At 45.3% G+C, this 23,310-nt stretch overlaps 3 protein-coding genes across 3 annotated transcripts; 2 read left to right on the top strand and 1 right to left on the bottom strand.

The window, feature by feature from the left end:
• Window positions 1-7,729: 7,729 nt before the first annotated feature.
• Window positions 7,730-8,289, bottom strand: BJ212DRAFT_1216931 (uncharacterized protein; the record flags this gene model as incomplete). The annotated part of the gene is made up of 2 exons (XM_041329316.1): window positions 7,730-7,995; window positions 8,055-8,289. Coding segments are annotated over 2 exons (501 nt in total), but the record flags the coding sequence as incomplete, so codon positions are not given.
• A 5,300-nt stretch (window positions 8,290-13,589) lies between these two features.
• On the top strand, window positions 13,590-14,282 carry BJ212DRAFT_1304539 (uncharacterized protein; the record flags this gene model as incomplete). Its single annotated transcript, XM_041333627.1, has 3 exons — window positions 13,590-13,712; window positions 13,810-14,010; window positions 14,073-14,282. 3 exons carry the CDS (start codon window positions 13,590-13,592, stop codon window positions 14,280-14,282), a joined length of 534 nt encoding a protein of 177 aa, XP_041186645.1.
• A 6,828-nt stretch (window positions 14,283-21,110) lies between these two features.
• Window positions 21,111-21,993, top strand: BJ212DRAFT_1304538 (uncharacterized protein; the record flags this gene model as incomplete). Its single annotated transcript, XM_041333626.1, has 5 exons — window positions 21,111-21,182; window positions 21,294-21,407; window positions 21,460-21,592; window positions 21,731-21,827; window positions 21,861-21,993. 5 exons carry the CDS (start codon window positions 21,111-21,113, stop codon window positions 21,991-21,993), a joined length of 549 nt encoding a protein of 182 aa, XP_041186644.1.
• Between the last annotated feature and the right edge of the window lie 1,317 nt (window positions 21,994-23,310).

Here is a 23,310-nt window from a genome sequence, read left to right as displayed (position 1 = left end):
TGTTAAGAACCATGCTCAAGGGAGAGAGAGACTGACTCAGAGGGGCTTGGCCTCAGCTCATACGCTGTGCCCCTTACCCGAGTATGTGCCCTTCATTTCAGAGGAAGTTCAATGATGGTCCAATGAAGTCTGGAGGACTTCCGGAGGAGCGCAGGAAACGTCTGGAGGAGTGCGGGAGAGTTCCGGAGGGATGCAGGAAATGCTCAGGAGAGTTCCTGCTGCAAGGTAATACTTCTACAGGAAAACAGGATGGAAGGATAGGAGGTCCGGAGGTATGGAGGATGGAATGTCTGAAGGTACAGAGGGCGGAACGTCTGAAGGACAGGATACCCGGAGGTATGAGGGACAGGAGGTCTGTGTCATATGCCATTCTGGACTCTCAACTCTAAATCCGCTTCTCCGGATATCTGGATCCGAGATCCAGATCTCAAATGATCTGATCTATCTTTATCTCCCTTCCAGAATCCAAACCCTATATCAGCGCCCAACTCCATTTAGACTGCCCCTGTCTCTGGACTCCGGTTAACTATGTTTCCCTTTTGATTATTGATCCATTACATACATTTCATTTCCGGTGTTCATTATTTGTGATCTGTCCTACTTACTAATAGACTTTGCATATGCTTCGTACATAGCCTTTATGTTTGCTGACTGTTTCCTATATGATACCTACAGTATATAAACCTCCTGTAACTCTCAGAAATACTCCAGTTTGAATATCATCTTAGTTCCTGCTCATTCCTGTGTCCTCCGGACTCGAGATAAGTCTCTTGTCATATTCCGAGTCTTAGGATTGCATCCTAGACTACATTTCTGACTCTACCTTAAAGGTAGTCTATCCTCTGTTAGTTTCTAGTCTGGACTCTGTCTGGATTAGTCTTATCCACTTGCCCAGGTAACATCTGGACATCCATCAGATTTATCTCACATTTCAGATCCGGACGTCTGTTGTCCGCCCTGGTCAAATCCCGGAAACTCCGGACGACTGTTCTAGCCCCTGGAAATTAAGGGCACATACTCGGGAAAGGGGCACAGCGTACGAGCTGAGGCAAAGCCCTTGTGATCCGACCCCCCTCGAGCACACGACCTTAACAGTCTGGAGGTACAGAGGACAGGAGGTCCAGAGGTCCAGAAGGAATAGGGGCTACATCAGACGAAGTCCAATGCAGAAGCAAGCAGAGGTAGGCTACCCTAAGGTAGAGTCGGAGGGACAGGAAGTGGCCCTAAGTCTGGAAAGAGGGTAAGTGCCGGAAAGGCAAGACTCTAGACTAGGGAAGCAATCCCTAGACTTGGGACAGAGACATAGGGGACAAATCCGAAGGTCCAGAATTCCGGCCTAGGGAATCCATCCCTAGGCCTTATGGAAAAGGACAAACTCAGATGGACTGAAGTCTAGAAGAAGATTGGGCAAGTAGAACAGGATCTAAGATGATATTCGGACTGAGGACTCTACAGGAGTTGTACAGGGGTTATATACTAGAGGCTATCCAAGAGGATCAGTAAGCAAAGGAGTAAGGCTATGTACAAGCATGTGGAAACACATTGGTAAGTAAGATGGAACATAACTAAATGAACTCGGAGATGAAACTAGTACAAGGATCAATCAGCAAGACGGAAACAGAGATAACCAAGAACCGGAAATGCGGAGATGCCTAAATGGGGATAGGCGCAGGATCCAGGATGGAGGGTGGAAATAGGTCTGGAGATCTGGGGATCTGGAAGGCAGGGCGGAAACAGGACTGAGATATGTGAGGTGGTGGTTGTAGTCCAGAATCCAAGAGGAGGTAAAGTCCAGATGTCTTGCTGGATGGAATGTGCATAGGGTGGGCAGGATAGGGGATCCAGGAATGAGTTGGATATGGGGTCCAGAAATAGGTCCAGAAACCATGGGAATATGATGGGATCTATATCTGGCATATGGGATATGACACACTCAAGAAAGCCTTCACATCCGCTCCGGTGCTTACGCACTGGATCCTGAATGTTCCTATTGTCATTGAGACCAATGCCTCTGATTATGCTATCACTGGAATACTGTCCATTGTATGTCCAGGCTCAGAGCTTCATCCAGTAGCGTTCTATTCTAGAACCCTGTCCACTCTGGAACTCAACTATGATACCCATGACAAGGAACTCCTAGCCATATATGAAGCTTTCCAGACCTGGTGACACCACCTAGAAGGCTCATCCAAGCCTATTGATGTTGTCACGGACCACAAGAACCTTGAGTACTTCGCAACCACCAAACTCCTCTCTCGCCATCAGGCATGTTGGTCGGAGTTCCTCCACCAATTCAATCTCATCATCTGTTTCCATCCCAGAAAACTTGGAGCAAAACTGGATTCCCTCACTAGACACTGGGATGTCTACCCCAAAGAGGGGGATAAGGACTATGCTCAAGTTAACCCTCATAACTTCTGTCCGGTGTTCACATCCAAACAGTTAGCTTTGTCCCTACAAGCTTCAACCTTAGCATATCTGGTGCTCCAAGCAGCTGTACTCATGGATGTTGACCAACTACAAAACGATATCCTATCCACTTTCCCTAATGACCTTATCATGTCTGCTTGAATGTCCAGTCCTCTGGATCCCAGATGGACCACAGACGATAGTGGTTTCCTCCATTGTGACAATCGTATATATGTCCCTGATTCCAATGACCTTTGACTTCGCATCCTCCGGAACACACATGACCATCCCCTGTCTGGATACTTTGGCCAGAACTGGACGTTAGAACTCATCCGATGTGAATATACCTGGCCTGGAATACACACCTATGTCAAAGACTATGTTAAATCATGCACCACCTGCGCCTGAGCCAAGGTTCTGAGACATAAGCCATATGGATTGCTCAAACAACTCCCTGTTCTGGACAAGCCTTGGAACTCCATCTCCATGGATTTCATTGAGCAATTTCCAGACTCCTCTGGCTTCACAGCCATCCTCATCATCATAGATTGTCTATCCAAGCAGGCAATATTCGTTCCAACCCATGATACTATCACCTCTCTGGACCTTGCTCACTTGTTCCTACTCCATGTGTTCTCCAAGCACAGTGTTCCATCCCATGTAACCTCAGACCAGGGAACAGAGTTCATATCCCACTTCTTCCAGTCCTTAGGAAAAGCATTAGATATGATCCTCCACTTCACGTCTGGATATCATCTGGAAGGGGACAGACAAACCGAGTGTGCCAATCAAACCCTAGAACAATACCTCCAGATCTACTGTAACTATCAGCAGGATAACTGGTCGGAACTACTCCCCTTGGCTGAATTTGCATACAACAACGCTCTGAGTGCTACCACTGGAGTCTCACCCTTCTTCGCCAACAAGGGATACCATCCGAACATATCCATCCACCTGGAATGTGACCTTTCCTCTGTCTGTGCACAGGAGTATGCCATAGACCTCAATGAGCTTCACCAATTCCTCTGAGAAGAAATGACCCATGCATAAGAACATTATCAAGGACCTGCAGACACAAGGCGGATACCAGCCCCAGACTTCAAGGTTGGAGACCAAGTCTTTGTCAAAGCAGAGTACTTCTGTTCCACTTGCCCTTCCAAGAAGCTCTCAGAAAAGAACTTAGGTCCTTTTGACATTATATCCTGTCCCAGATCGCATTCCTTCACCATCCAACTCCCAGAATCCATGTGCTCAGTACATCTGGTCTTCCATGTCTCCCAACTAGAACCTGCAGTTCCAAACACCATCCCTAATTGTATCCAACCACCCCCACCTCCAATAGAAGTCAACGGAGAACCAGAATATGAGATATCTGAAATCCTAGACTCTAAATTGGACCGCCAGAGACAACAATGTCAGCTTCTCTACCTTGTCTGGTGGTCCAGATATGAAGGGACAGATGAAGAGATGTCCTGGTTACTAGCCATGGAACTTGGAAATGCATCAGACCTAGTTTCAGTATTTCACTCTTCATATCCAGACAAACCCGGTCCAATTGCATTACAATAAGTACAAAATCAGATACAAGTACATTAGGGGCAGAAGTGGAAATCCGGGGCTCCTCATCCATCAGTCTCCATGTCCCCTCTGGATCCTCTAGCCTCCTCCTCAACATCCTTGTCAGCATCATCTGGAGTAGAGGCATCCACAATCCAGAATCCATTCCGGATCCCCTACAGGAGGATGGACTGGAAGTCCCTCTGCTGCTGGATGAAGTCCTCCATGTTGGTATTCATCCACTCCATCACCAACCTACTCCCTTCCACAGCTCCAATACTCTCCTGGAGAAGCCCATTGGTCTGGGCCAGTTCCACTACTATGCTGTTAGCAGCAGCAACCCAGGCCTGGTCATCATACTCCACACTCCCCTCATCCATCTCTATTCCGGTCTATGGATTGGAGGCTTCTTCCACTTCCGGTTCCTCAGGGGTAGGGCTCCTCTGATGTCTCTTACCCTTGGATTTCTGAGATGGAGTCACCACAGCACGCTGCCTCTTCTGCCTCGGTTCCCTGGGCTTGTCCACACTTCTGGGACAGGAGGCCCTATCTATCCTGCAGATGTCACAAGACTTGATCTATCTGGATATCAGTACACCCAGTTCTGGACGTCTGAGACAAGGAATATCTCACTAGTGCATTAGACTTAGCATCCTCCCAGGAGCACACCTTACTCTTATTGATACGACGAGTGCAGGGAGCATCCTGAGCTCTGGACATAGAAGCAGACTGGGACTAGCATACCCCTTAGTTCCGGATCTGATAGAGGTAGCATCACTCACCCTCCTGGCCACCTCAGCCCTCCGCCTCTTTTCTTCCTGTGCTACCCAGAGCTCAGACTGCTCTATCCACTTCCTCTCCTCCTTACGTTTCTGTTCCACTTCCTGATGTATCCACTCTGCTTCCTGATGCTTCCACTCCTCTTCCTCTTCCTCTCTCTGAGCTGCAGCCTCCGTGAGTGCCATCTGGTGCTGAAGCTCCACAAGAGTCTCCCTAGCGGATTTCTGACCACTGGATTTGTTGCCAGACATGATATTTCAAAAGCTAGTATATGTGGGTGAAGAAGGGAAAGGAAGGAAGACCTAGGATGCTTTGGCATCCATATATCTGTGGAAACCCAAACTCACAAACTCCATCCATCAGCTTCTCCATTGGTTCTTGCCCTCATATTGTCCAGTCCAGATCATCAGATCTTGTGCCTCTAGGGATCAGCCCTAAATGGGGGATACTGTCATATCCGCATATCTGGATCTCAGATCCAATCCTTATCTCATCTCAGATCCAATCCACATCTTATCTCCCTCCAACATCTCGTCATCCAATCTGTCCACTCATCCAGTCCAGTTGTTAAGAACCATGTTGCTCAAAGGAGAGAGAGACTGACTCAGAGGGGCTTGGCCTCAGCTCATACACTGTGCCCCTTATCCAAGTATGTGCCCTTCATTTCATATGAGGTCCGATGATGGTCTGACAAAGTCTGGAGGACTTCCGGATGCTGGCTACTCTGCTGGAGAGTGCTAGAGGACTTCCAGAGGAGCATGGGAAATGTCCGGAGGAGTGCAGGAGAGTTCCCACTGCAAGGTAATACTTCTACAGGAAACAGGATGGAAGGATAGGAGGTCCAAAGGTCCAGAGGACAGGAGGACAGGAGGACAGGAGGACAGGAGGACAGGAGGACAGGAGGACAGGATGATGGAGGACAGAAGGACAGGATGATGGAGGACAGAAGGACAGGATGTCTGGAGGTACAAAGGACAGGATGTCCAAAGGTACAGAGGGCAGGATGTCCAAAGGACAGGAGGATAGGATGTCCAAGGGTTAGGAGGACAGAACATCTGAAGGTATGGAGGGCGGAATGTCTGAAGGACAGGATGCCTGGAGGTATGAGGGACAGGAGGTCCAGAAGGAATAGGGGCTACATTGGACTCTGTCTGATGTAGAAACAAACAGAGGTAGACTACCCTAAGGTAGAGTTAGAGAGACAGGGATTGGACCTAAGTCTGGAAAGAGGGTAAGTGCCGGAAAGGTGGAGCTCCAGCCTAGGGAATCAATCCCTAGGCCTGATGGGTAGGGCAGACTTAGGTGGACCAAAGTCCAAGAGAGGATTGGGCAAGTCTAAGTTGATATTCAAACTAAGGAAACTACAGGAGTATCTACAGGGGTTATATACTGGAGACTATCTGAGGGGATCAGTAAGCAAATGAGCAAGGCTATGTATGAGCATGTGGAAACACATTAGTAAGTAAGATGGAACATAACTAAATGAACTCAGAGATGAAGACTCATACAAGGATCAATAAGCAAGATGGAAGAAAAGGTAACCAAAAGCCAGAAAGGCAGAGAATGCCTAAATGGGGATAGGCGCAGGATATTGGACAGAGGGTGGGAATAGGTCCAGAGTTAATATCCGGAGGTCCAGAGATCTGGGGATCCAGAAGACAAGATGGATACAGGACCAGGATATGAGAAGGTGGATAGAGTCCAGAATCCAAGATGAGGTGAAGTCCAGATGTCTTGCTGGATGGAGTGTACATAGGGTGGATGGGACAGGGGGTTATCAGGCTAGCAGTGGAGATCCGATGGTCTGGAGCTCAGGGGTAAATCTGGAGCATAGTCGATCCTGCTGAGGTGTGGAGCACACAGTGGAAAGGGGATCTGGGAATGAGTTGGATATGAAGTGTGGTCCGGATGTAGGCTTGGAAGGCGTGGGAATATGATGGAATGTGAGTCTGGATTGTGGGACATGACAGTAAGGGGCACAGCACATGAGCTGAGGCTGAAGCCCTTCAGATCCAGTTATCCCTTGAGTACGACCTTAACAGATATTAACCATAACTACCTCCAGGACATATTCCTGCCCTCTGTTCCATATCCTGTGCCTATCCCCATTTAGACATCTCCACCTTTCTGGCTTTCAGTTACCTCTTGTTCTGTCTTGCTTATTGATCCTTGTATAAGTCTTCATCTCTGAGTTCATTTAGTTATGTTCCATCTTACTTACTAATGTGTTTCCACATGCTTGTACATAGCCCTGCTCCTTTTCTTACTGATCCTTTCAGATATTCTCCAGTATATAATCCCTGTACATACTCCTGTAGTTCCTCAGTCTGAATATCAACTTAGACTTGCCCAATCCTCTCTTGAACTTTGATCCTCCTAAGTTCTATCCTATCCATCAGGCCTAGGGATTGATTTCCTAGGCCAGAACTTTGCCTTTCTGGCACTTACCCTCTTTCCAGACTTAGGTCCAATTCCTGTCTCTCTGACTCTACCTTAGGGTAGTCTATCTCTGTTTGTTTCTATATCAGACAGAGTCCAATGTAGCCCCTATTCCTTCTGGACCTCTGGATGTCCTGTCCTTTGGATGTCCTACCCTCTGTACCTCTTGTCCTTCATACTTCAGTCTTCCTGTCCTCCTGTCCTCCAGACCTTCAGACCTCCTATCCTTTCACCCTGTTTCCTGTAGAAGTATTACTTTGCAGTGGGAATTCTCCTGAGCACTTCCTGCATTCCTTTGGAACTCTCCCATGCTCCTTCAGACATTTCCCACACTCCTCCAGAAGTCCTCCAGACTTCATCAGACCATCATCGGACCTTATCTGAAATGAAGGGCACATACTTGGGTAAGGGGCACAGCATACAAGCTGAGGCCAAGCCCCTTGGAATCAGTCCCTCTATCCACTTTGAGCAAACTGGTTCTTAACAGTTATTATAGAAGCATAGTTGATATCCTGTGGCTCACCTGGACTGCATGCCACTAACAACCTATCCACATCTCATTACATATGTGATTTGAATGAGATGGGTTGGTAAATACTTTTGAAGGCTTGTATACAATATCTTCAGCATGAGCAGGGTTTCCCAGCAATGTTTGAATGGCTTCCAATGGATTACAGTAGTGTAGTTCATGCTTATAGTCCAGTGTATCATTGAAGGCCAAGTAAGTTAATTGTAATTTAGCATGTGAAGGGATGCTGTCTATGGTTTGATGGAGTCCTCTGATATTATGATATGCAAACCCTAAATGCTCTCTAACCTATTTGTAAAATATTAGCTAAGAGGTATTGCTTAGAAAAATATAAGTTGACCTATGCTTGGTATAGCTAACAACCTGTCAAATGCTTTGTATCCTGTACCCTCTTGCACAGCCCAACATGCTACCTGCCAGTCCAGGTGTGATGCAAATGGGTAGAATAAGGTATCATCTTCATTGTCAGAACTCTCTGATCCCACCTCTTCTCCTCCATCACCTAATCCAAATTGTGTCCACCATTTAGCATGCACTGTCTCCTCCATTCTTATGACCCTCCCAGCAGTAGGATGAGTCTCTGTGACCTGAGAATCTGTCAAAATGTTGCACCAAAAATACAAATTCATATTGTGTTACATATGGTATGAACCTTACACAAAGGCTAAACAACTCGTAAAATGTACAACTGTTAAGAACCATGCTCAAGGGAGGGAGAGACTAACTGAGAGGGGCTTGGCCTCAGCTCATACACTGTGCCCCTTACCCAAGTATGTGCCCTTCATTTCAGATGAAGTCCGAGGTCCAAAGGACTTCTGGAGGCTGGCTACTCTGGTGAAGTGCAGGAGGACTTCCAGAGAAGCATAGGAAACATACAGAGGAGTGTGGGAGAGTGCTGGAGGAGTATAGGAAATACTTGGAGGAGTTCTCACTGCACAGGAAGTGAAGAGACCCCAGGGTAATACCTCTAGAGGAAACAGGATGTGTTAAGGTCACATGCTCAAGGGAGTCAGATCACAAGGGCTTGGCCTCAGCTTGTATGCTGTGCCCCTTTCCTGAGTATGTGCCCTTAATTTCTGGGGGCTAGAATAGTCATCCAGAGTTTCTGGGATTTGACTGGGCAGATAATGGACATCTGGATCTGAGACATGAGATAAATCTGACAGATGTCCACATGTTACTTGAACACACAGATAAGGCTAATCTGGATGAATTCCAGACTAGAAACTAACAGGGGGTAGACTACCTTAAGGTAGAACCAGAGATGTAGTCTAGGATGTAGCCCCATCCATACCCCCCTGTCCCATCCACCCTATGCATACTCCATCCAGCAAGACATCCAGACTTCACCTTGTCTTAGATTCCAGACTATATCCACCTCCTCATATTCCAGTCCTGTAACCACCTTGTCTTCCAGATCCCCAGATCTCTGGACCTCCAGATATTAACTCTGGACCTATTCCCACCCTCTGTCTGACATCCTGCACCTATCCCCATTTAGGCATTCTCTGCCTTTCTGGCTTTTGGTTACCTCTTCTTCCATCTTGCTTATTGATCCTTGTATGAGTCTTCATTTCCAAGTTCATTAGTTATGTTTCATCTTACTTACTAATATGTTTCCACATGCTCGTACATAGCCTTGCTCCTTTGCTTACTGATCACCTCAGATATTGTCCAGTATATAACCCCTGTAGATACTCCTGTAGTTTCCTTAGTTTGAATATCAACTTAGACTTGCCCAATCCTCTCTTGGACTTTGGTCCACCTAAGTCTGTCCTTGTCATATCCCATATGCCAGACATAGATCCCATCATATTCCCACGCTTTCCGGACCTATTTCCAGACCCCATATCTGACTCATTCCTGGATCCCCAATCCTGTCCACCCTATGTACATTCTGTCTAGCAAGACATCTGGACTTTACCTCCTCTCAGATTCTGGACTACATCCACCACCTCACATATCTCAGTCCTGTTTCTGTCCTGCCTTCCAGATCCCCAGATCTCCGGACCTCTGGATATTAACTGTTACTATCCCCGGACCTATTCCTGCCCTCTATCCAAGATCCTGTGCCTATCCTCATTTAGGCATCTCCACATTTCCAGTTCTCGGTTATCTCTGTTTCTGTCTTGCTGATTGATCCTTGTACTAGTTTCATCTCCGAGTTCATTTAGTTATGTTCCATCTTACTTACCAATGTGTTTCTGCATGCTCGTACATAGCCTTACTCCTTTGCTTACTGATCCTCTTGGATAGCCTCTAGTATATAACCCCTGTACAACTACAGTAGAGTCCTCAGTCTGAATATCATCTTAGTTCCTGTTCTCTCATCTTAGATCCTGTTCTACTTGCCAATCATCTTCTGGACTTCAGTCCATCTGAGTTTGTCCTTTTCCATAAGGCCTAGGGATGGATTCCCTAGGCCAGAATTCCGGACCTTCGGATTTGTCCCCTATGTCTCTGTCCCAAGTCTAGGGATTGCTTCCCTAGTCTAGAGTCTTGCCTTTCCGGCACTTACCCTCTTTCCAGACTTAGGTCCAATCCCTGTCCCTCTGACTCTATCTTAGGGTAGACTACCTCTGTTTGTTTCTACATTGGACTTCATCCAATGTAGCCCCAATTCCTTCTGGACCTCCAGGTGTCCTGTCCTTTGGACGTCCCACCCTCCATACCTTTGGATATCCTGTCCTCCTAACCCTCAGATGTCCTGCCCTCTGTACCTTTGGACATCCTGTCCTTCTGTCCTCTGTCATCCTATCCTCCTGTCCTTTGGGGATCCTGCCCTCTGTACCTTCGGATGTCCCATCCTCCTGTCCTTCTATCCTTCTATCCTCTTGTCCTCCAGACCTCCTATCCTTCCATCTCATTTCCTGTAGAAGTATTACCTTGCAGTGGGAACTCTCCTGAGCACTTCCTACATTCCTCCAGAACTCTCCCACCCTCCTCTGGACTTTGTTGGACCATCATCGGACTTCCTCTGAAATGAAGGGCACATACTCAGGTAAGGGGCACAGCATACGAGCTGAGGCCAAGCACCTCTGAGTCAGTCTCTCTCTCCCTTGAGCATGGTTCTTAACAATGACAGTGAGTCATCAATTGTTCTCTTCACAAGGCTAGAGACATTGGCAGTGACAAGCTCCAATGAAAGTACTTGCTAAAGAGGAGAGCTTGCTTAGGGCTCAAAGAGCAGGCAGTATGAACCAAGTAGATTCAAGTTAGAGAATACAAGTACTACCCATAAGGTATATATACCATTGGAAGGGATAAGGGCAGGTCTGCCATATTAGTGGTAAGGGTAGAGGGTGAATGAGTCACGATGAGTCAAGATACCAAAGTAAGTAGAAAGTACCAGTTGAGTAGTAAGGGTAAAGGGGACATGAGTCATGGCAAGTCATGATGAGTCAGAATACTATAGTAAGTAAGAAGTACTGGTTGGGTGGTAAGGGCATAGGGTTGGTGAGTCATTGGATGAACCAAAGATACGGTACAACTGACAGAATGGTTGGTGAATGATCAAGAGAAAAGGGGCAATTGCCTGAAGAGGAAGGAGTCCAGTGAGGGTGTGAGGGAGGAAAATGAATAGGGGCTAAACAAGCAGATGTTATTGTAACACCTCTGCCTCCTCCTCCTCCTCCTCCTCCTCCTCCTTCCCATCTCCATCTCCATCTTCAAGGCACAGAGGATCATTACCAGTTGCAGCAGCATGCCACTGACATAACTGTAATCTTTGAGCACCATGGTTACATTTATCACCAGGGTGAGTAGTCTATGTGTGTTCTTTTCTGGTTTTTTCCTCCCAGCCCTAAAGGAGTCTTGATAATGATATTTTTTGGTGTGTCATCAGAAGTGGTATGTCGTTTGCTGCTGGCCTGACACATTATATCCACAGGATGAATGGTGGCCCTGGCTGCTCCTCCTTTGAAGGTTTGCTGCAAGAGAATGCAGTAAGCCTTGTTTTTGACAGTGAGACTCATTGAACAAAGTTTGAAGCTGCTCAGTGGGTCCTGGGATCAGGTCAAACCAACAGTGAATCAATAGAGCTAGACCAGCCTCTCCTTCATCCTTTCAGTGCAGCAACCTGTAGGCTTGGAACAGGATTTTCCCAAGGTGTCCCAAATACACAGAACGAGGATGATGTTGCTGCTTGACTCATCGGTTTCATGCAACAGATCCTTGAGCTCTTTTCAGAACAAGTCAAAGGCAAAATGCAACTGTATCTAAAGGGTGAAAATGCATATTGATTGTATTCAGTATGCTAGGACATATGTACCTTGTGAGCCAGAAGTTATTTTCTTTGAATATGACTTTTGAGAGACTGATGAAGATATCGCAAATGATATCTAGGAGAACCCCATTCAATTGGACCTCTCATTGCAAGGAATCTACTTAAACCAAATGGACTCATGTCACAAGGATGCTATACATGCACCCATTGACACCAAGTAGTCAGAATGCTCCAATATCAATGTCTTCCTCAATGGAGACAGCAGCTTGCCTCCTGCCTTCACTGTCACAACACTGAGTGTTATTGAGAAGAACTACTGGACTGTCACCAATGCACATGACACCCCCCTTGTCATATGCCATTCCAGACTCTCAACTCTAAATCCACTTCTCTGGATATCCGGATCCGAGATCTGGATCTCAAATGATCTGATCTATCTTTATCTCCCTTCTGGAATCCAAACCCTATATCAGCGCCCAACTCCATTTAGACTGCCCCTGTCTCTGGACTCCAGTTAACCATGTTTCCCTTTTGATTATTGATCTGTTACATACATTTCATTTCCGGTGTTCATTATTTGTGATCCGTCCCACTTACTAATAGACTCTGCATATGCTTCGTACATAGCCTTTATGTTTGCTGACTGTTTCCTATATGATACCTACAGTATATAAACCTCCTGTAACTCTCAGAAATACTCCAGTTCAAATATCATCTTAGTTCCTGCTCATTCCTGTGTCCTCTGGACTTGAGATAAGTCTCGTGTCATATTCCGAGTCTTAGGATTGCATCCTAGACTACATTTCCGACTCTACCTTAAAGGTAGTCCATCCTCTGTTAGTTTCTAGTCCGGACTTCATCCAGATTAGTCTTATCCACTTGCCCAGGTAATATCCAGACGTCTGTCAGATTTATCTCACATCTCAGATCCAGACGTCCATTATCTGCCCCAGTCAAATCCCGGAAACTCTGGACGACTGTTCTAGCCCCCGGAAATTAAGGGCACATACTTGGGAAAGGGGCACAGCGTACAAGCTGAGGCCAAGCCCTTGTGATCTGACCCCCTTGAGCATGCGACCTTAACACCCCTCCCCCTTGCGCATGCACACACCTTAGATAAATTGTGCTCTACGCATTTGTATCATTGCCATGGGGAGGAAGAATGGCAAAATCACCATCCCAAAATTACCTGCCCTATATGGTTGCAATAAACAAAGATATTTCATTAGCCCAATCCAGCTGATGCTACATACAGTACATACTTACTTTCTGCAAGTATCTCAATCATTTTTCAAGCCTCTTTTGTCCAAGCCATGCTGTCATGGTATTCAAAGCACCAAAGTTTAGTGGTTTTTTGTGATCAAGTCTGACTTTGGACTTGATTCGCCACTTCTACAGAGTCACTTAAAAGTCATGTGTGTTGAAAATGAGTGGTCAGTTTTTGCACTTTCAATGACTTGCTCTCTGAGTCATGCTAGCAGTCAGGCAGTAGCAAGTTCAACATCTGCTTGTCAGCACACTTGTGTGCAAACTGCTGCATTTCTACTTGGTAGAGTCTGTCCAAGCCTACCTGATGTCAACAACAAAGACTTAAACTGCACAAACACTGTTCAGCATTTTTATGAAGGACTTGGAATCACTGCACACCACATGGACCCACCCCATTGGCTTTTGACTGCACATGATATCAATAGCGCCTTCAAGGCCACAAGGGAGGAGCACAGCAGCTCTGGGAGGAGAAAGAAAAAAGTTGTGATTGAAATTCTCAATACTGTACGTGTCATTTTTGATACCTGCAAGTGGTTTGTGGGACATGACCATCATGACATTGCAGGCACCTGCACTGAAAGAAAAACTAACATAATGAAAGGCCACCACATTATCTTCTATAAGCGAGCAGAAGCAGTCATCACACTTACTGTATACAAAAGAGTTCAACAATGTCAAGAACAAGTTGCAGTGCTTGGAGCATCCAGGAGATAATATCTTCTGTTGGGTTGATGTCACACAGCTAAATGCTCCACACTATCCACTGTGTACACAGGACCTGCAAGAGTGGGCCAAATACTTGGTATGTGCATACTCTTTTGCCTGCTGCAAAGCATGTTAATGATGTTCATTGAATGATCATAGCACCAGACTCAAGATCCTGACAATGCATGTGTCACACTACCCAGCACTGTCTATTTTGATGAAATTTGGAAGTCACATAAGGAACGCTCTGCATCATCACTCCAGAGAGTGCCCACCGAGGTCATGTCTCCCATTCAAATCCACAATCATATTCATCTCTCATCCTCTGTCAATGACATGGCAATCTCTGATGGAACACTTTCAAGATGACAAGGACACCCTACTACTCTTCCTCCCCCACTCAAGTGGATGTATGCCCTTCACATGGAGAGTGACAATGAATTAAGTGATGATGAACCACTGCAAGATATTAAGGACATCCTCACCAGTGCCTACTCTCACTACCCTACCACGAACTTTCCCCAGTATATTGGTAAACTGAAGGATCATGGTGTGCTATATTTACTGACCACAGCTCATTTCACTACTGGATTCTATGAGAAACAAATTGGCATGTTGGAAGGAGCTGCATATACTTTTCAGAGTTGTGTTTCTAAAGCTTACATCAAGGCAGAATGTGCAAAGGGGAGAAGAAAGCATGAGCTGGTGCCCACCACATTGTTTATGACATAGCATTGGATGGAGATGTCTTGTATTGGAAGTAGCACTTGAGATATTTGACACTGGCAAGCATGGCAAAAGTGACCCCATAATTCAGGATGAGATGGATGGGTGTTAAGGTCGCATGCTCAGGGGGGGTCGGATCATAAGGGCTTGGCCTCAGCTTATATGCTGTACCCCTTTCCCAAGTATGTGCCCTTAATTTCCGGGGGCTAGAACAGTTGTCCAGAGTTTCTGGGATTTGACCAGGGCGGACAACAGACGTCCGGATCTGAAATGTGAGATAAATCTGATGGACATCCGGATGTTACCTGGGCAAGCAGATAAGACTAATCTGGATGAAGTCCGGACTAGAAACTAACAGAGGATGGACTACCTTTAAGGTAGAGTCGGAAATGTAGTCTAGGATGCAGTCCTAAGACTCGGAATATGACACGAGACTTATCTCAAGTCCAGAGGACACAGGAATGAGCAGGAACTAAGATGATATTCAAACTGGAGTATTTCTGAGAGTTACAGGAGGTTTATATACTGTAGGTATCATATAGGAAACAGTCAGCAAACATAAAGGCTATGTACGAAGCATATGCAGAGTCTATTAGTAAGTAGGACAGATCACAAATAATGAACACTGGAAATGAAATGTATGTAATGGATCAATAATCAAAAGGGAAACATGGTTAACTGGAGTCCAGAGACAGGGGCAGTCTAAATGGAGTTGGGCGCTGATATAGGGTTTGGATTCCAGAAGGGAGATAAAGATAGATCAGATCATTTGAGATCCAGATCTCGGATCCGGATATCCGGAGAAGCGGATTTAGAGTTGAGAGTGTGGAATGGCATATGACAATGGGTACAGATCAGGATCCCAATATGACCAGTCCCAATATCTGGCATTGTCCACTTCGTCTTCTATCTTGCATGCAGGAATGTGGAAAGCAATTGTCTCATATGGCTCAGCAGCCACCCTGTATCCAATAAGCAATGTGTAACTTGGAAAGTAATTGCACCTAACTCACATTAGATACTGGCATACCTTCAAGTTGTTCAGAGGCTCCCTCTTTTGCTCCCAAGTGCTCATAAACATCAGCTTTGATCTACTAGTAAGCCTGAGGAAGGTCATGGTGGACCTGGACCATCATACCTTCTTTGCCAGTATCTTTGTCTCGCACTTTTGTCACTTGGTAGCCTGAGCATCCTATTTTGAAGAATACTTTACATTGTACATTGCTTTGAGTCGGAGCAACCATCAGCTGTGTATCCTTAGTATTGTGAACTGCAAGATGAGTGAGATTGCTTCTTTCCCTGAGTGTGAGCCAGGTATGAACTGAGTTGTTGGTATGGAATGTCAAACAGGAGGTGACATTCAGGGCCACCTGGCAAGTGAATATAATGATCCTAAACAACCCATCAAATTGACATTGGCCTGGGCAAATAAGAGCATACTTTGACAAGATCAATCATCTCAAGCACAAGTTTCTGGCTGAATCTGACTCTCCCAATGTGCTTGAGTTGTGTCATATCCTGTATGTCAGATATAGATCCCATCATATTCCCACGCTTTCCGGACCTATTTCCAGATCCCATATCTGACTCATTCCTGGATCCCCTATCCTGTCCACCCTACGCACATTCTGTCCAGCAAGACATCTGGACTTTACCTCCTCTTAGATTCCAGACTACTGTTGTATCCCACAATCCAGACTCACATTCCATAGTATTCCCACGCCTTCCGAGCCTATGGCCTCAGATATTGTCCAGTATATAACCCCTGTAGATACTCCTGTAGTTTCCTTAGTTTGAATATCAACTTAGACTTGCCCAATCCTCTCTTGGACTTTGGTCCACCTAAGTCTGTCCTATTCATCAGGCCTAGGGATTGCTTCCCTAGGCTGGAGTCTTGCCTTTCCAGCACCTACCCTCTTTCCAGACTTAGGTCCAATCCCTGTCTCTCCAACTCTACCTTAGGGTAGTCTACCTCTGTTTGTTTCTACATCGGACTCCGTCTGATGTAGCCCCTATTCCTTCCAGACCTCCGGACCTCCTGTCCCTTGTACCTCTGGGCATCCTGTCCTTTGGACATTCCACCCTCCATACCTTTGGACGTTCCATCCTCCTAACCCTCGGACATCCTATCCTCCTGTCCTTCGTACCTCCGGACATCCTGCCCTCCTGTCCTCCTGTCCTCCTGTCCTCTGGACCTTTGGACCTCCTATCCTTCCATCCTGTTTCCTGTAGAAGTATTACCTTGCAGTGGGAACTCTCCTGAGCACTTCCTGTGTTCCTCCAGAACTCTCCCGCACTCCTCCAGACATTTCCCATGCTTCTCCGGAAGTCCTCTAGTGCTCTCCAGCAGAGTAGCCAGCCTCTGGAAGTCCTCCAGACATTGTCAGACTATCATTGGACCTCATACAAAATGAAGGGCACATACTTGGGTAAGGGGCACAGCATACAAGCTGAGGCCAAGCCCCTCTGAGTCAGTCTCTCTCTCCTTTGAGCATGGTTCTTAACAAGTTGCTGATCTCAATGGCCATGTCACATTTGCCTGAAGCTGTCATGATGCCAGAAATCAGTATAATTGGGCTGCTTGTCTTTACTGAGGAACTGGAGGTCAGTATTTCAACAAACAATGACACACATTTATTGATTTTGTTTGTCTGAGATTGTATCATACTATCATAATTCCAAATTTTGCCTCTGACAATCATTTCTGTCTGCTCCAAGTCTTCATTTGGTCTTCATCACATCTTACTTAGCCTGTCTTCACTCTCAGTTTCATATGGTACATTCCAAGAAAACAGCTCCAAATATGACTGGTGGGGTCACCCCCCATAGGACTCAAAAGTCAGGAATGGAACCTATGCTTCAAGTTGTGGTGGAAACCTTAGTTGTGGCAAAGGTGTTAGTACCACCACAGGCTGTCAAAGAATTGGACCACTTTCGCTTGCCTGTTCATTCAGCAAGCCTGAACCCTTCTAATGACATGAGTGACATTTACCCTGGCATGGGCCCAGTGATGATCTGATGATATTTTTCCATAGTTTTGCCTCCTCTGCCAGGACAGCAGCAAGGGCGGTTGCATGTATGAATGTGACAAGCCCAGCTGTCTGCATGTGAGCCAATGTATTAGTATTATTTTGTAAATGGGTGGGCCGATGGGGCGGTGAAATGCTTATTATATATACAGGTGGGCTGAGGTAGGAGTATATTAGATAGATGGGTGGGCCGATGGGGCAGTGAAATATGTATTATATAGATGGGTAGGCCAACATAGGGGTATATTACATAGACGGGTGGGCTGACATAGGGGGATGTCATATAGATGGGTGGGTCCAGATACATATCATTTAGACATATGGGCCAAGGTATTGGTATACTATATGGACATATGAGCAATGCTGTTGCACTAGTTTTGATCCAAGTCATGAATGACATTCAGACTCAGATCCTGTCAATGTTGATCAAAGTCAACACAGCCAAGCGCCCTGTCGACTTGGAATCCAGTGATACCTTGGAAGATGGTCCATAGATGTAAGGGCCAAGGTATTTGTATACTATATGGACGTATGGACATATAGGCTGAGGTAGTGATATATATTATATCGATGGGTGGGGCTAGGTAGTTGTTATCACACATAAACATACAGTGGCTCAAAAAACTGTCCGCATGTTTTGACATTTTTCACTATCTATGATATTGTGTTCAAACAAACAAATGCCTCAAGGACATGGTTATACCACATTGTAGTATGGCTTCAGGGCTTTCATTTGAGCCCTACGCCGTGGGAATCAGTGGAGATATGGTGGAGACATAAGGCTTATAAAATGATGACTCATGTGGACAGTTTTTTGAGTGTATATTAAAACTATATAAATTATGAAGTGGTGTCATTATGTTATTTTATGACTATATCTAACTATATAAACCAGAATATCTCATGTATCATAGTCATAATCACCATGAAAGCCATCTCCTCTGCTCAAAGAGATAATATCCTCTCTCTGTCTTATGCTGGCCTCTCTGCTGGCCAAATTTCCTCTAGAACTGGAGTATGCAAGTCCACTGTGGCCAAGTTTATCAAAGAAAGCCACCCAGACAAGGAAAACTCTTGTGGAGGATGTCCATCCAAGCTTACCTCTACTGACAAAAGGGCTATTATCCAACATATCACTACAGGAAAGGCTGATAATGCTGTCCAAGCCACCCATTATATCAATTCCACCATCACTACCCCTGTCTCTTCACAAACTGTGAGGAATGTTCTCAAGGCAGCTCATCTCAAGGCAGTAACAAAGAAGAAAAGCCTCTTCTCTCCATCAAACATAGGCAGAGAAGACTAGCCTTTGCCTTAGCTCATCAACACTGGACTGTAGAGGACTGGAAGCATGTTATATGGTCAGATGAGACCAAAATCAATAGGATTGGGTCAGATGGGAAGGTATATGTATGGAAAAAGAAGGGAGATGGCCTAACAGACAGAGAGGTTAATGGGACTGTCAAGTTTGGAGGAGGTTCTTTAATGGTATGGGGCTGTATGGGATGGAATGCTGTGGGAATGCTTGCTGAGGTTGAGGGGAAGATGAATGCTGAGCAGTATGTGGACATTTTAAATGACCACTTGCTGCCTAGCTTGGCAGAATCAGAATCAGGGATTGATGAAGAAGATATCATTTTCCAACAGGATAATGATCCCAAGCACACATCCAGAAGAGCTAAGGAATGGTTTGAAGAACATAACATCAATGTTCTTGACTGGCCAGCACAGTCTCCTGATGTCAATGTCATTGAACATCTCTGGGGAACACTCAAGAAAAAGCTTCAAGCCTATGAAAACCCCCCTAAAGGAGTATGAGAGCTTTGGGAGAGAGTAGCAGTGGAATGGGGGAAGATCACAGCTGAGGATTGCCAGAAATTAATTGAGAGTATGCCTAGAAGGATAAAGGCAGTAATTAAAGCCAAGGGAGGTCATACAAAATACTAGAATACCTGGTTATTATTGTAAAACACTTGAGTCAAAAAAACTGTCCGCATGAGTCACCATTTTGTGAGCCTTGTATCTCCACCATATCTCCACCGATTCCCACGGTGTATGGCTCAAATGAAAGCCCTGAAGCCATACTACAATGTGGTATAACCATGTCCTTGAGGCATTTGTTTGTTTGAACACAATATCATAGATAGTGAAAAATGTCAAAACATGTGGACAGTTTGTTGAGCCACTGTAAACCTGACACCCAAAACTCGAATCACCAAGTACTGAGTCCTGAAGCCCAAACATTGAACCCCAAACATTGAAACCCAAAACTTGAAAGTCATAAAAATGTATGAGTTTTGTAGGTAGTTGTATATCATCCAAATCAAAGGAGGTAATAATTCAAAGTCATCTAATGATGAAGGTCACAAGTGCCAGAAAATCGAGCACCCAGTAGAGACATGAACATGCAGCACCAACTACCGAGTAGCTAATGCACACAGCATGCATTGCCCTATGAGAAGCCAAGTTCCGACTACCAAACATCAAGTGAAGGGTACCAAGATCTGAGGCCCAGGTCTCGACAAACAAATATCTGATATCCAGCACACTTCCAATCATCTGGTATTTCATTGAGCAATGGACGATAACACATCTTTGGAAAATAACATCATGCGAGGCTCCCTTATCTGATCCTCACTATCTCCACCCCCTTTAACTCCAAAGTGTGGACGTGCAGGGTTCGGTGTCTGATTTCCCCAGATCAATTCCATCATGACTGTTTCTTCCACTTCCAATATTGAAATAACCCTCTGGTGCACTTGGGCCCTGACTGTCACTCACGAGGCATGTGAATATACCGAATGGAAATTCAATGCAGAGAAGACAGGAGGAGACCCAGTTATACCTTCTCCAAACCTAGACACTGATCTGTATATCCATCCTGCTCCCTGATCTGTTACCTATGTTTCATTTCCATTTCATGATTTGTGACATAGCCCTCAGACTCTGCTGATTGGTCATTCTGTTAGATACCTATAGTATATAACCTCCTGTAACTTTCTGTAGTACCTCAGTTCAAATATCATCTTAGTTCTACTCATTCCTGTCCTCCGGACTTGAGTATCCCTACTCTCATCACCCTCCAAGACTTGGGATTGATTCCTATAGTCTATCTGTATCCGCCTCTGTCTCCAACAGTCTATTACCGTTAGTTTCTAGTCTGGACTCATCTGGATTAGCCCTACAATACCTATCCCGCATCTGGAAGTCATCTGGACCTGTTATGATACTCGTCTGACCTTCCAGACGTGTTAGTCTTGCCTTCCTGAAATAAGGGGCACAGCGCATGAGCTGAGGCCGAAGCCCTTCAGATCCAGTTATCCCTTGAGTATGACCTTAACAGATCTCCCTGAAGGACACTGGGCATAATGAAGAGAGAGAGGAGAAGTTGCTTGAGAGGTGTCCTCCTGGCCATGAGGGCACAAAGTTGGTGGAGATACCCATGACAATTCTTGATGCATCCAGTGCCATCATTGCATGGTATGTCCCAGACACCCTGACCAATGCCACCCAGGTGTGTAATATATATTGTTACTCGATGGATATTGAATATCAAATGGTGCCCACAGAAGGAAATTTGGGCGGCCTCTGATTTGCTCACTTCAATCCTTGAAAAAGTGTCAAGCTTGATGACAATTGGCGAACTAATCAAGAATGGTTCAAACCAAGCTCAGAAAATGATGTCTTAACTCCTGGATGCATCAATTTGTCTCCAGCATGGTTTCAACAGGGGCATGAGGTAGGATCTGATGCGATGGCGATTTTGGTAGTCAAACTCACGAATCCCCTAGAATCAGTTGGATCCAGAGGTATCTGCATCATTGAAGGGGGCATCCTCCAAGAAGATCCTCAAAGTGATTGTGAGGCCAGCAGCCATTGCAACAGCAGCACTCAGGGTGATGCATCCCGAGCAGTACTGGGCAGGTTTGTGAGCCTTTTCAAGCCTCAGAGAAAAGGCAGAAAGCAAGGAACTGCTGAAGATGTCAGAGACTCTCCAGTACTGGGCATCCATGTTTAACAGCCTGTCTGTCATTTCCAATCAGGAAACCCCCAATCATTGAGACCATTTATCTATTCCTGAATGCTTCAACATTCTCACTACTGTGGGGAATTATTCTAATGCTCAGATGAGCATGCCAAGCCTTCAGCTGGAGTTCAGGTATGATCTGGGTTGCATGATTGTGTTTTCCAGAAGGATCATGAGACATGGGGTTCATGCAGTGGAAGGGGATCGGATTGCTTGGGCATGGTATATGAGGGATTCCATTCATGTTTATGCCAAGGTTCCATCGTGTGGATGGGCTAGGGTGGATTACAAACAGTGAAAGATGAAAGAAGTGGAAAGTGTAATTACCCATGTTAGCATGTACTGTCAAATACCAGATATTAGATATCAGGATCTGGAATATTCAGGCCTCGATATCCAGAACTCAAGACTCGATAGTCAATATTTGATACTCGATACTTGATAGTGGACATTCAGAACTCAATATTTGGAATTTGACATTCCATAGTCGGGTCTCAAATATCAACACCTGAATACTGAATACCAAATACCAAATACCAAATACTGAGTCTCACATATTGACCCCTGAATACCAAATACCAAATACCAAGTCCCTCATATCAACCCCTGAATACCAAATACCAAGTCCTGGCTAGTGAGTATTGACTATCAAAACCCAACTTGATATTTGGGTGTCGATATTAGGGACTCGGTATTCAGTATTCTGTGCCCCTTATTTCAGGAAGGCAAGACTAACACGTCTGGAAGGTCAGACGAGTATCATAACAGGTCCAGATGACTTCCAGATGCGGGATAGGTATTGTAGGGCTAATCCAGATGAGTCCAGACTAGAAACTAACGGTAATAGACTGTTGGAGACAGAGGCGGATACAGATAGACTATAGGAATCAATCCCAAGTCTTGGAGGGTGATGAGAGTAGGGATACTCAAGTCCGGAGGACAGGAATGAGTAGAACTAAGATGATATTTGAACTGAGGTACTACAGAAAGTTACAGGAGGTTATATACTATAGGTATCTAACAGAATGATCAATCAGCAGAGTCCGAGGCTGTGTATGAAGCATATGGATGGTCTATTGGTAAGTAGAAATGGATCACAAATCATGAAACGGAAATGAAACATAGGTAACGGATCAAGGAGCAGGATGGATATACAGATAACCGAAATACCGGAGTTAGGGGGTTACTGAAAGGAGACGAGTGCTGGTTGTGGATTCAGATGAGTTGTGGACCGGACCAGACGAGTGGACAGATTGAATGACGAGATGTTGGAGGGAGATAAGATGTGGATAGGATCAGAGATAAGATGTGGATCTGGGATGAGATAAGGGTTGGATCTGAGATCTGGATATGCGGATATGACAGGGACTTGGTATTTGGTATTTGGTATTTGGGGGTTGATATGTGAGACTTGGTATTCAGTATTTGGTATTTGGTATTCAGGTGTTGATATTTGAGACCTGACTATGGAATGTTGAATTCCAAATATCGAGTTCTGAATGTCCATTATCATGATATTAGGGACTCAGTATTTGGTAGTCAGTATTCAGTTTTCAGTTTTCAGTTTTCAGTTTTCGGTGTTCAGTATTCAGAACTTGATATTTGATGGTCAGGT

Source organism: Suillus subaureus, assembly GCF_016647635.1.
Source record: "Suillus subaureus strain MN1 chromosome Unknown BJ212scaffold_65, whole genome shotgun sequence".
NCBI classification, from domain to species: Eukaryota; Fungi; Basidiomycota; class Agaricomycetes; order Boletales; family Suillaceae; genus Suillus; species Suillus subaureus.
This window is presented reverse-complemented; position numbering and strand designations above follow the sequence as displayed.